Consider the following 14,567-nt stretch of genomic DNA (forward strand, 5'->3'; position numbering starts at 1 on the left):
GTTAGTACATCATGTTGTTCCAACAATAGGGTTGCAGATCCCTTTAGCTCCTTGGGTACTTTCTCTAGCTTCTCCATTGGGAGCCCTGTGTCTTTTTTTTTTTTTAATTAATCATTCCATTCATTTACATCTCATGATACTCCTCTTCCTGGTTACCCCTCCACAAGCCCCATCCCATCTGTCCTCTTCCCCCCCTCCCTGTTTGCCTCTAGGACAGTGCTCCTCCACCCACCCACTCTCACCCAACTTCCACTCTTCTACTAGCAGTTTCCTTCCTTCCTTTCCATTCATCCATCTTCTCCTTCCTTCCTTCCTTTGTTTAGTTTGGTTTTGAGGTAAGGTCTCACTGTATATTCCAGGCTGGCCTGGAGCTTACTCGATAGATAGCCCTGGTTGGTCTTGACCTCACAGCAATCGTCCTGCCTCAAACTTCCAAGTGCCATTCAGGCATGAATCACCCTGCCTGCCTTTTAAAGACATTTTGAGATAAAGATCATGTGTAATGTTGTAAGCATTATAATACACACACACACACACACACACACACACACACACACACGAGACAGGGTCTCATAATATAGGTCTGTCTGTCTTGAAACTCACTATGTAGACCAAGCTAGCCTCAAACTCACAGATACCCTCCTACCTCTGTCTTCCCTTCCCTCCCAAGTGCTAGGGTTAAACACTGGCACTACTCCTAACACAGTTTTTCCTACTAGCTATAATCATGTCCCAGTAAAGTTCATCGTCTTCAATACTGTTGCTGCGATACTGTCATTGCACAAACTTAGTTTTCAATTCATTGAATATTATATACTGGGTCTTGATAATGATTATGCCTTAATATAGAAGCAATCTGTTAAAATTTTTGTTAATTCGCAGTTGGTAAATTGGCAATATTTTTGTTTCTGTATGTCTTAACCTACTCCCTTCTCATTTTCTCTTTAGGTTAGCATTCAATCCTCTTGTCTTAGCACTTAACCATAGTCTTCTTTACACTGCTGACTAGTGTGTGTGTGTGTGTGTGTGTGTGTGTGTGTGTGTGTATTTTACTTTTTGTGAGGGAGACAGGATCTTATGTAATCAAATTGTTCTTGAACTCACTAGTAACAGAGGCTGCTCTTGGACTCCTGACTCCACCTCCCATGTGTAACTAATTCCAACATTCATGTCTGTTTTAAACATATTATATCACCATCGTAAAATTTTCCAAGTCTGTCATAAAGCATGTACCATTGCTTGCTATCCGATTATGTTACATTGTTGACTTCCATAGTACTGTTTCCCTTGGGATTTTTGACTGTCTTTCTTCTTAGGACAAAGCTTTCTTTGACATGTGTTCCTCCTCACTTTTCTCCATTTCTGGTTAGTACAGAGCCTGAGTGTACTGAGTGTAAATTATCTCAGCATACTCTCTTGCATGTCAAATCTTTTTCTTTTCTGTTATGTTTTTCCAGTAGGCATATACCCTGTTTTTTTTCTCTATTCACAATTCTGTGCTTTTTGTAGAATTATACTTCTCTCCCAACGCCAGGTTTACCCCCCTCCTCTCTGTGTGTATGTGTGTAAGTTTTATTGCATGACCATACATGAGAGAGGCACACATTGGCAAAGTACAACTTGGTGGAGTTGTCTTGTTGTCTTCTGACCTTTACTGTTACATTGCTTGACAGGATTTAAGTCAAGCCACAGACTTTGTGGAATACGTGCCTGTACCTACCAAGCTCGCTCATGTTCTCTCGCTCGCTCTCTCTCTCTCTCTCTCTCTCACTGGTTTCTCTTGGTTGCTACATATCTTTCACTTTTAGCTCATCTGGTAACTCACTCTTGGCATTCTTCTACATTCTGCAATTAATGTATGTACTGTATTCATTCAGATACTGCTTTCTAAACCCATGTAACCTAAACCAGTAGAATGGGATTGATCCCTTTATTTTTTTGAAGCAAGGTTCTTAAACTCACCTGGAAGTTGCCATCTTCTTGCCCCAGACTCTTGATTGCCAGGATTACAGGAGTATGTTTTTAGATCCACCTAAAGTCTCCTCTTGGAAGCTTTACAGACAGGTGCCCCTAGACAGTGACAAAGTTTCACATATCTAGAATGGGATGAATAATTGAACTCACAAATGTCTGCTATTGTGAAATAAGATTAGACCTTTAAATTTATGTTTTAATTAATCAAGTTAATTAAGTTAAGTTGTATCAAGTTAAACATTACCTCAGGGAAGGTAAGTTTCATCATTTTGTTTATGCTGGCCATTCTTCAAGAATATTATAGACTTGAAGTGCGTAGTCTTCTAGTCTATACTGAAGTTTCACCTTATTTTGTCCTATTTTATTTTATTTTTCGAGATAGGGATTCTCTATATCAACCCCTACTGTCCTGGAACTTGCTCTGTAGTCCGGACTTGTCTTGAACTCATGGAGAACTGCCTGCCTCTGCCTCCAGAGTATTGGGAATAAAGGTGTGTGCACCCCTCTGCCCAGCCTGAAATCTCTTACTGATGGGAAGGACTCATATTCTCAAAGGCAACCCAATTCATTGTGTACTGACTGCACTTGACTTTTAAAGCTCATTCATTTGTGGTGCTATCATGTTTTGGTTATAAGGCAGCCAGAGGGCTCATCAGGTAAAACCACTTGCTGCAAACCTGATGGCCTGTTTTTTTTCTTTTTGGAGTCCACGTGGTAAAAGGAGACCACTGGCTCCTGAGAGTTGTTCTCTGACCTCCACACATCTACTATGGCACATACACTGACCTGAACACACACACACACACACACTTTAAAATGCAAAAAAATAAGTTAAAATATATTAAGTATATACATTGGCCTTAATTCCACTGTAAAGGTACATTGAATTTGGATTTCTTTCCCACATGTCAACCTTCCTTTCTTTTGGGATAAAGATAGTCTTGTTTCTTCCAACTATTCCTCATATTCTGTTATCTTGAATGTTCTTCTAAGGACATGATAATTGTCAGTGTGTCTTCTAAAGTGTGTTTGGAATTGGAGATAATATTCATAATGTAGCTGAATTGGACATGAGTGTTCCACATCTGGACAGTCACGTAGTCTGAAGGCTGTGGGTTTTTTCTGCAGTCACATAATGTTGGCTGGTAATGAATTTGCAATTAACTAAAATCCCAATGTTTTTAAACTGGAAGTTCGCCTTTATGTGACTTCATTCTAAATCATTTGTTCATTTCCCTAGTTATTTAATACTTTTTAAGGGGGTGCGGGTTTCGAGACAGGGTTTCTCTGTGTAGCCCTGGCTGTCCCGGAACTCACTTTGTAGACCAGGCTGGCCTCAAACTCAGAAATCCACCTGCCTGTGCCTCCCGAGTGCTGGGATTAAAGTTGTGTGCCACCACGCACGGCTTTAATACCTTTTTAAAAAACAATATAAACTTGCATATTTCTGTAGTAGGTTTCATCTCACTAGCTTATCAACTAGCCTTTTTCTTCTTTGAATCTTTTCTATCATTATCCAGCATATGCTGATTCAATAAAGAACTTTGAACATTATTGTCAGAATGTTTTCAAACATCTGGAAAATGACACTTAAAAGTATCTAAAATTGTATTCCAAAAAAATTTCTCATAGATAGATAAAAGTCAGCTCTTAAGAGAGATGTGAATACTAGTGAAAATTGTCAAAGCCACACAAGCCTGAAGGATATTGTCATTTTTCAAGTGAGGCATTTTTTAACATTACTCAAAGGGAATTGATATTCTAAGACATATTGTGCTTACATAATGCCCAAAGTTCTGATAAATCTTCCCTAGATCTCAAAAACAAGACATCATCACCATTCTGGTCTTTTGTTTGTTTGTTTTTTTCAGACAGGGTCTCATTATGTGGCCCAGGCTGGTTGGTTTCTAATCCAGTGTCCCATGCCTCAGCTCCCTAAGTCCCTAAATGAACATATATATATATATACACTGGAACTCACTCTGTAGACCAGGCTGGCCTTCGAACTCAGAAATCCACCTGCCTGTGCCTCCAGAGTGCTGGGATTAAAGGCATGCGCCACCACACCCATCTCTGAGTTTTGATTCTTAGGACCCAAGTAAATGTTGGTTGGGCATGGTAGTGTACCCCTAAATCCAGGAGGAGACAGGATCTCCAGAGCAAGCTGTCTAGCTGACTAGACATGTCAGTGAGATCTAGGTTTTATTTAGAGATCTTGTCTCCACGAGTAAGATGGACCAAAAATTTGGGGTGCTTCCCAACATCAACCTTGGACTTCCACATGCACAGGCCTGCTCCTATACATATTCCCCCCCACACACACACACATACACACACACAAACATGGGAAAAAAGAAAAGTTCTGTATCCTGCAGGGCTTAGTGGTACATGCATGTAATCCCAGGAGTGTGGAGGTTTGGGCAGTAAATATGAGGCCAGTTGGGTTACACAGTGAACTCTGTCTCAAAACAAAGGAAAACATTGTAAGTTACTTCCGTTCAGCTATAGCACCCTTATTTATGCCCATTGACAGTCCTGGTTCCATTCAGTCTCCCTTCATCCAGGTTCCCTTAACTGCTGTGCTGTGAGGTTAACCTTTTAGCTTCCACATATATACCTAACACGTTCCCTTTCACATAATGTCATTCACTTCTATTTGTGTTGCTGCCAGTGGCAGAATTCTAATCTTTTTAAGGCTAAATATTATGTACATATACTACATTTTTTTTTTGTCCATTCAGCAAGAGTCAGCTAAAGCTGATTTCACATACACACAGTATTATAATAAATGTGCACATGCAGGTGTCTCTTCAACATACTGATTTACTTAGCCTGGATGTATGCCCAGTGGTGAGACTGCTGGATCCTGTTTTAGAGCTGCCTCTGCTTTGTTTTGAGATCCTGTATCGTAGGCTGGCCTAAAACCTTGTTATGTAGCTGAGAATGAGCTTGCCATTCTGATCCTCTCACTTCTACCTCCTGAGTTCTGAGATTATAGATGTGCTGCCACACCCAGTTTTTGTAGTGCCTGAGGATTAAACCCAGGCCTTGAACATCTAGTAGGTACTCTACTACTTGGGCAATATCCCCATCATTGTCTACTTGGTTAGGATATTCTTGACTTTTAAACATGTATATGTATGTGTCTGTGTACGAATGGGTGTGTACATGTGAGTGCAGGTGCCAAGGCCAGAGGGATTAGATCCCCTGAAGCTGAAGTTCCAGGTGATTGTGAGCAGCTAGGTGTGGCTATGGGTGCTGGGAGTTGAACTCCACTCCTCCTAACTGCCAAGCCCTCTCTCCAACCCCTAACTCTGTCTATCTAGTTTTTTAGGCTTGGAGAGATAGCTCAGTGCATGTGGAGGCAGAAAAGAAATCCCTTGGAGCAAGCAGGTTAGTGAACTCTTGAGTTCATCTGAGAGATCCTGCCTCAACAAAGTGGAGAGTAATAGAAGATGATATCCACTCACATGAATGCATAGCAGGCACACATATCTACACAAAACCAAAAAGAGCCTCCATTTTGTCTTCTGTAATTGCTGTTTATGTTCCTGATTACAGGTCTCTGTTGTTCACTTCCTCAGCAGCATTTGATGGTTTTTGTCTTTCAAATAATAGCTATCCTAATAGGTTGTGGGGTGATACCTCACTGTGGCTTTAATTTTTATCCCCCTGGTGTTTGGTGTGATGTTGATGTGTTTTCATGTGTTGTTTAGCTGTTTGTATGTCCTCCTTTGAGGCTATACCCAGTGCATTGATTTTTACATCAGAATCTTCCATTTTTACTCTGAAATTATTTGAGTTTTAGCCATTTGCTTATTTTGCATTTAGCAAACATCCTAAGGACATTATGGCAATGTGGAAGATTCTGGAGAAGCAGTATTTTCTGTAGCTAGGGTGACCACATGCTCTTCTGCTTTGCCTAAGGCAACCATGATTTATGCTGCTGTTTTGGACATTTATATTCATTTTGCACTTTCAGACCTGTTGGAGGAGGACAAACTATCTTGCCACTCTTCCCAGAACCCAGCTGACTCCTTTTGGTATGTTATTTGGGTTAAACATTACACAGTTGTAATTTGGCAGCTCTAATGAGGCTGCTAAATTCTCTTTCATTCAAACAGATTGTTCCTTGACCAACAGAAGTTGATAGCAAAAGTAATTTTACTTAATATCTGTAAATATTTAGAATGTTTCTTAAGGCATTCTCTGCCTGGCAGTTTTGGATGTGTAGGGTGTGTTTGTGTCTATGTTTCTTGCCTCTATGTATTGTATGTATATGTGTACACACATAAAATAAGGAATGGTCCACTTCCAGCAAAAGAAGACTCAACACATGAAAATGAGAAACATTTGATATCCTTATGCTGAAACCAATACTGTGAATACTTACCTTTTTGTTTAATAATTAATTTTTTTAGTCCTTTGAGAATTTTGTACATTGTATTTTGATCATAGTACCTACCTTCCCAGCTTCTCCCAGATCCACCCACCTAACTTTGTGTGTGTGTCTTTTTCTTAATGCATCAGGTTTCATTTGTGCTTCCTATATACTCTTGAGCATGGCATCTACTAGAGCACCTTTGTTTTGCTAAGCAGGGAAGTAAAAATATTTTTTAAATTGATGCATTAACATTCTAAACATTCATCTGTTTTTAAATAGTAAAAATTGAACTTTGCCTTGAATATGTAATGATTCATTATAACAATTATGCATAGTCTTTAATAATCTGCATATTTTATGCTGCTTTCATGTTTTTCCTAATTAATGACTTCACATGTTTAATATTTATAATTTTTCTGTCATAGTTTCCATATTTATATAAAATGAATACTTAAGATCAGTAATTCTGCTCTGTTTGTTTATATACTATCTTCCATCAAAAGACAAAATGGGACTGAGGTTGAGGCTCTTTGCTAGAGCACTTTCCTAAAATACAAAAGGCCCTGTGATGGACCCCTAGTACTTAAGTGAGAGAGAACCAGGCTGGGGGTGTAGGTCTGTTAGAGCATGTGTTTGGCATTATGTGAAGCCCAAACACTAAAAAAGGAGAACAAACAAAAGCGCAGACTTTATAAAACTCAAAAGTGGTTTGGTAATGTACGACTCTACTGTTTAGAATTAAAATGTGTCTTAGTTATTGTGCCATTATTTTTATGTCATCACTGGATAATATATTAGTGCTTAGTATCAGAAATAGCCCTTATGTTTTGTGTTTTGAAGTTCCTAATACAATGTTCTCTTTCTAGAAAAGGTGGACAAGTCCTATTTTCCAGAGAAGATGACTTTTAACAGTTTTGAAGGAACTAGAACTTTTGTACCTGCAGACACCAATAAGGATGAAGAATTTGTATTAGAGTTTAATAGATTAAAAACATTTGCTAACTTCCCAAGTAGTAGTCCTGTTTCAGCATCAACATTGGCGCGAGCTGGGTTTCTTTATACCGGTGAAGGAGACACCGTGCAATGTTTCAGTTGTCACGCGGCAATAGATAGATGGCAGTATGGAGACTCAGCTGTTGGAAGACACAGGAGAATATCCCCAAATTGCAGATTTATCAATGGTTTTTATTTTGAAAACGGTGCCGCACAGTCTACAAGTCCTGGTATCCAAAATGGCCAGTACAAATCTGAAAACTGTGTGGGAAACAGAAATCCTTTTGCCCTTGACAGGCCATCTGAGACTCATGCCGATTATCTCTTGAGAACTGGACAGGTTGTAGATATTTCAGACACCATATACCCGAGGAACCCTGCCATGTGTAGTGAAGAAGCCAGACTGAAGTCATTTCAGAACTGGCCGGACTATGCTCATTTAACCCCCAGAGAGTTAGCTAGTGCTGGCCTCTACTACACAGGGACTGATGATCAAGTGCAATGCTTTTGTTGTGGGGGAAAACTGAAAAATTGGGAACCCTGTGATCGTGCCTGGTCAGAACACAGGAGACACTTTCCTAATTGCTTCTTTGTTTTGGGCCGGAATGTTAATGTTCGAAGTGAATCTGGTGTGAGTTCTGATAGGAATTTCCCAAATTCAACAAACTCTCCAAGAAATCCAGCCATGGCAGAATATGAAGCACGGATCGTTACTTTTGGAACGTGGACATCTTCAGTTAACAAGGAGCAGCTTGCAAGAGCTGGATTTTATGCTTTAGGTAAACTTCACCAGACAATTACTTTCCAAATGTCACAGAGCTCCTGCAGAGAAAATCATTGTGTTAGTTTGCTCATTCTCTAAATTCATGTTACATCTTTTTGTTTTGTTTTGTTTTTTTGTCAAGACAGGGTTTCTCTGTATAGCCCTGGCTGTTCTGGAACTAACTTTGTAGACCAGGCTGGCCTCAAACTCAGAAATCTGCCTGCCTCTGCCTCCCGAGTGCTGGGATTTAAGGCGTGCGCCACCACGCCCGGCTTTCATGTTACATCTTTAATGTAACTACTGAATTTATGTTAAAAGGCTATGCTTTTATGAGTCAGATCTGTGTTTAAGTAATTCTTGGCTGGGGGAGGTTAGAGTTGAGAGAAAAGATAGTATCAATTTCTGACAGATAGTGGATCTATTAGTAATACCATCTGCCATTTATTAAATGTCTGCTCTGTATGCTCAAAATATTTACTACATGGATTGTCTCTAAGCTTCACCACAATTCCATAGAGATAGTTAACCTTAGAGAATTTGGTTTGATTCATGGTAACTCGACATGGAGCTTAGCATAGTGCCACATACCTGTAATCCCAGCAATCTTAGCAGCCGAGGTAGAATAATGAGCATGAGTTTGTTTGAGGGCAGTTTGGGCTACGTCATGATGCCATCTCTCAAAAAGCCAACCAAACAAAAATTAACGTCTGCCTTTAAAGTGTACGCCACATCTTTGGAAGCTGCCTGAACTGCTTCAGAGTACTTTTTAAGCAATGCCTATGCATGTTTCAAGAAAAGCTGCCAGTCTTATGGCTTCTAGGACTATTTTAATCTGCATGCCTGACTCATTTATTTTAGGAAAATAATGCCAAATTCAAATATAAATTATTTCACTTATATAACATAGTAATCTTTTTTGGATTTATTTATTTATTCATTTACTGGATATGAGTATACTGTTACACTCTTTAGACATACCAGAAGAGAACATTGGATCCAACTGCAGGTGGTTATAAGCCACCATGTTGTTGCTGGGAATTGAACTCAGGACCTCTGGAAAAGCAGTTAGTGCTCTTAATCTCTGAGCCATCTCTCCAGCCCATAACATTAGTAATCATAAAGGTCTGTTTCATGTCCTTAAAGATTTATGCTTATAGTTTATGCTGAACTGTATTATTGTTAACATTTGGAATATAACTTAAACAGATTTCAGTTTGATGAAGTAAAGTTTAATAGTGATGGTCCAAATGACATACACTAGAAAGAATGTAACAATTATAGTTTCTAACATAAATACTGTGATTTTATTTTCATTGTAGTCTACTAAGCACATTATATTGAGATGATGAATTTAGTATGTATTTTCCTTCAAATGACAAAGATCATATCTAGATGGAATGTGAATGTTGTCTTTTAAGGCATGAGGTTTTCTGTAACTTAGATGTTAAAACAGGCATTTTTCTGAAAACTTAGACTTGCACAGAAAGGCATAGTTTTTCTTGCATGTTTTGTTAGGTGAAGGCGATAAAGTGAAGTGCTTTCACTGTGGAGGAGGGCTCACAGATTGGAAGCCAAGTGAAGACCCTTGGGAACAGCATGCAAAGTGGTATCCAGGGTAAGATCCTTAATTGTTCATTCAGTAACAGAAAAGTTGGACATTGTGCAGTGGAAATATTTGAATTACTTTTCACCTCAACTATTTTTGCCTTCACTATGGCTTGAAATTCACACCAAGTTTACAGAAATGGGGTCACCTACTTTGTAGGCAAGAAAAAAAAACAAAAAACAAAAAAAACCCAAAAAACCCAACCACCTAAGACTTCTGGTAACCAAAACATTCACTGTTTATATGTCATATGATACTTAGATGATTCTATTTCTAAAAACCAAATTATTAAAATGTATATTCTTTTATTTAGTATACAAAATACATACTTTTTATTTAGAAGTAGGCTCTTTGGAGATTGGCATGAGCCCATAGTACCATGAGAAGTCCTGAAGAATGGTCATAATGTATATTATTGTTTGTTTGTTTTTTAATTTGAGACAAGGTCTCACATTAGCTCAGGTTGACCTGAAATTGCCTGTGCCTTCCAGGCTGGCCTCCATCTTGAAACCCTCTTGTCTCAGACTCTTTGTCATCTTGCCTTGAAAATACTCAGCTCTATAAGTTATGTGAGCTTCTAACATATAAAATATATATTAGACTTCAAACATTAGAACAATCATTTGAAAAGAATCTTTTTAAAACAATATTCAAGATAAATGAGAAAATAAAAACTAAGGTTTTTAAGTTTTCAGTACTGGTTTTAAAAGATTAACCATTTTGAACCTTTAAAAAAAAATGTCAGTATGGCCTGGTGGTGTTGGTGACAAATGGCTTTAATCCCAGCACTCAGGAGGCAGAAGCAGGTGGATCTCTTTTGAGTTTGAGGTCAGCCTGGTCTGTGGAGTTCCAGGACAGCCAAGAGTATACAGAGAAACCCTATATCAGAAAAACCAAATAAATAAATAAATAAATAAATAAATAAATAAATAGTAATAACTAAGTGTTAGGGTACTAATTTAATAGCTTCTTTTGCCTGGCTTTAGTTTTAGTTTTGTTTGTTTGAGATATGGTCTTGTTATGTAGCCTTAACTAGACTGCAAATTCCTATGTACATGCGGCTGGCCTTCAAACTTGTGGGCAGCCTTCCAGCTTCTGCCTCTTGAGTATTATAGAGGTGTCTTGTCTTTTTGGGGGTAGTATCTCTTGTACCTCAGGTTGGCAAGAATTCACTATGTAGCCAAAGATGGCACTAACTTCTGTTCTTGGTTAATCTTCTAAGTGCAGATAATTCAGGTTTTGCCACCATGCCTGGCTAATAGCTTTTTTGACTTTTTTTTTTTTTCATTTTCTTTTTTGGCACAGGCTATATATAGCCCAGAGTAGCCAGGTTTTCATATCAGTTTTCCTGTCTCAGCCTCTCAAGTGCTAAGATTATAGTCGGATGTCACCATACTTGGCTCCTAATTCAGTAACTCTTACTTATAAATTGAAAGTTTTCAAATTGATATTATTAGCATGAGTAATAGTCTTGAAATTATAGCTGGATAAGGAGTTGTATAGCAGTACTTTGTGGCTCCTCAGAAACAGTGAATGAAGCTCAGGCATTTAACCTCAGCTGCTTAGGAGTCTGCTGAGATAGGAGAATGGGAATTTCAGGGCCTGTCTAGGCTACAAAGCGCATTCAAGGCCAGACTTGGACTTCTTAGAAAGACCCTATCACAAATAAAAAGCTCTTTTTAAAAGACTGGGGTGATTTATGGTTATTCCTGCTTATAATCCTAGCATTTGGGATATGTAGGCAGGAGGTTTAGAAGTCCAAGGTCATGTTTGGCTACATAGCAAATTTGAGGCCAGCTTCAGAATGGCCTCTAATGGGAACTGATGTTATAGGTAAGTGATGGAGTGCCTGCTTAGTGTGCTCATGGCTCTTAGTTTAATCCCCAGTAATATACAAAAAAGACAAGAATGAAAAGGTTGGTTTTACTTGTTTGTCCATTGCATGGGTGGGGGATGTACATCTCATAATGCACAGTTGGCGGTTTGTACAGCCTGGAGGGCTTTGTTCTTCTCTGTGAGCTCCTAAGATTGAACTTGTCAGAAAGTGCCTTCTCTCTGGCCCCAAGATAGTTAATGGAATTTAATGCTGGAGACTGCCTTTACTAGTACTTCACTAATTTATCAGCTAGTAGAGTTTAATTTAATTTAATTTTCATTAATCTTTTAGGTGTAAATACCTATTGGATGAGAAGGGGCAAGAATATATAAATAATATTCATTTAACCCATTCACTTGAGGAATCTTTGGTAAGTAGCTTATTGTGCAATATGTTTTCAAATTCTATATTATTTGTTTTTCTTTTGTTTTCATTAATTTATTTATTCACTTTACATCCCAATATCCACTCCCCATTTCCCAGTTTCTCCCTTACACAACTTCTTCTCTCATTCTCTCCCCATCCCCCCCTGAGAAGAGGGAGGCCCTCCCTGGGTATCNCCCCCACCCTGCCATATCAAGTCACTGAATCATTAGGTACATCCTCTCCTGCTGAGGCCAGACAAGGAGGCTCAGTTAGAGGAACAGGACCCACAGGCAGGCAGTAGGTTTAGGAACAGCCCCCACTCCAGTTGTTGGGGGACCCACATAGACCAAGCTGTACATCTACTATATATGTGCAGGGGGCATGTGTAGATCCAGCCCATGCTTGCTCTTTGGCTGGTGATTCAGTCTCTGGGAAACTCCAATGGTCCAAGTTGGTTGACTCTGTTAGTCTTCCTATGGTGTGTGTGTGTCTTTAGTAACCTTTTAGCAGATAATACTTCAGACCCTATATGTGGAACAACAATATGAACTAACCAGTACCCCGGAGTTCTAGCTCCATATGTATCTCTATGTGTCTATCCATATGTGTCTCTAGCTGCATATGTATCAAAAGATGGCCTAGTTGGCCATCACTGGAAAGAGAGGCCCATTGGACTTGCAAACTTTATATGCCCCAGTACAGGGGAGCGCCAGGGCCAAAAAGTGGGAGTGGGTGGGTAGGGGAGTGGGGGGGGGAGTATATTAGGGACTTTTGGGATAGCATTGGAAATGTAAATGAGGAAAATACCTAATAAAAATATTTAAAAAAAAAGATAATACTTCAGATTGCAAAAATAAGGACAGAGATATACATGGGTTATACCTTTTCTGGCTAGCATAAACAAGCCCCTGGGTTCAATCAAGATGTAAAACTGTGTCTGAATTGACACAGAACAGTGACCGTCAGAACATTAGTAGACTGAGAAGAACTTTGGACTGCAATGGGAGTCTAGAGTGGACATGATGGTTCTACCCTTAGCTTTTAGCTGCATTTGTATTGGTTTGTTCTCCAGGGGGTCATTGGATCTCTTTGGCCCTCAGTTTCTTATCTATAAAGGGGTGATGAGTAGATAGATAGTCTTACCTTCCTTCCATTCCGTTAGGTTATGCTCTTATGAATAGTCAGGTTTTTAAAATTAGAATAAAGCCAATTTGTTTTAAGTTTATTAACTTTTCAAATTGAGATAATTGCTTTCTGCTAAAGTGAATTCTTACCATTCATATTTCTATTTTAGGGAAGAACTGCTGAAAAAACACCATCTCTAACTAAAAAAATTGGTAAATATGCCTATTAAAAATAAATCTGTTTAGTTTTGTGGCCAATTTATTATAGTATGTTTAATTAGGCTGCTATAAATTTAAGAATTTAATGAAGTGCTTATAATTTTATACCAGATAGTTTTGTAGTGAGAACATTAATAGAAAGCCAGGTGCTGTGGTGGAAATCTGTAATCCTAGCACTCACGATGTTAAAGTAGGAGAATTCTGAACTTGTGGTCAGTCTGGATTGCATGGCATGTTTTTAAGAAAGGAAGGGAGGGAGGAAAATATATTAAAACAACAAAGAAATTAGAAGTTTAGGTTTTTACGTTTTCATTTACTTATTTATTTAATCTGTATGGGTGGTCAGCCTTCATATATGTGTGCCATATGCATGCCTGGTGATCTACCCATGGCCACGGTATAATTTCGTTTTGTTTCATTTTGTTTTTAGAGAAAGGATTTCTCTGTGTACCCCTGGCTGTCATGGAAGTTGTTTTATACAACAGGCTAGCCTCAACCTCACAGCGATATGCCTGCCTCTGCCTCCCAATTAAATGCATGCACTATTATAAATTGTTAATAGAACTAAGCGCTATAAACAAGGTCTTCTAAATTCCATAGCATATTGTAGATTTAGTTTTTTTTAAAGATTTATTAGTATATGTAAGTACACTATAGCTGTTTTCAGACACACCAGAAGAGGATGTCAGATCTCATTATGGATGGTTGTGAGCTACCATGTGGTTGCTGGGATTTGAACTCAGGACCTTAGGAAGAACAGTCAGTGCTCTTAACGGCTGAGTCATCTCTCCAGCCCTAAATGTAAATTTTAGTGTGATTGATTATGTATGGGGGTTTGGTGGTGGTGGTGGTGGTGTGGAACGGAGTTTTTCTATATATTTCAACTGTCCTGGAACTCACTTTGAAGAGCAGGCTGGCCTCAAACCCCCAGATACCTTCCTGCCTCTGTCTCTGCCTCCACAGTGTTAAAATTAAAGGTGTCCACCACAGCACCTGTGCACTAGTGTTTTTTTTTGGGGGGGACTGGGTTTTTCTGTATAGACATGGCTGTCCTGGAACTCAACTCTATAGACCAGGCTGGCCTCGAACTTAGAAATCCGCCTGCCTCTGACTCGCAAGTGCTAGGATTAAAGACGTGCGCCACCACTGCCGAGCAGACACTAGTTCTTTTGGAGTTTCCATTTGTGGGTTTTCAGTTTTTTTGTTTTGTTTTCTCTTTTCTTTTTTTTTTTCTTTTCTTTTTTTTTTTTTTTTTTTTTTTT

The 14,567-nt window shown here is 38.9% G+C and overlaps 1 protein-coding gene across 10 annotated transcripts in view; it reads left to right on the forward strand.

Moving 5' to 3' along the window:
• Nucleotides 1–14,567, forward strand: part of Xiap (X-linked inhibitor of apoptosis) — a 46,182-nt gene that overhangs the window by 27,508 nt on the left and 4,107 nt on the right. For 5 of the 10 annotated variants that reach the window (XM_021153202.2, XM_021153203.2, XM_021153207.2 and 2 more), the window contains 5 exons: nt 5,957–6,017; nt 7,225–8,130; nt 9,630–9,729; nt 11,888–11,966; nt 13,257–13,299. In XM_021153202.2, the coding sequence (XP_021008861.1) occupies nt 5,957–6,017; nt 7,225–8,130; nt 9,630–9,729; nt 11,888–11,966; nt 13,257–13,299 (1,189 nt within the window). The remainder of the gene's footprint in view (nt 1–5,956; nt 6,018–7,224; nt 8,131–9,629; nt 9,730–11,887; nt 11,967–13,256; nt 13,300–14,567) is intronic. The other 5 variants (XM_029473005.1, XM_029473003.1, XM_029473002.1 and 2 more) reach the window with 1 other exon arrangement.

Source organism: Mus caroli, chromosome X (genome assembly GCF_900094665.2).
Source record: "Mus caroli chromosome X, CAROLI_EIJ_v1.1, whole genome shotgun sequence".
Taxonomy (NCBI): domain Eukaryota; kingdom Metazoa; phylum Chordata; class Mammalia; order Rodentia; family Muridae; genus Mus; species Mus caroli.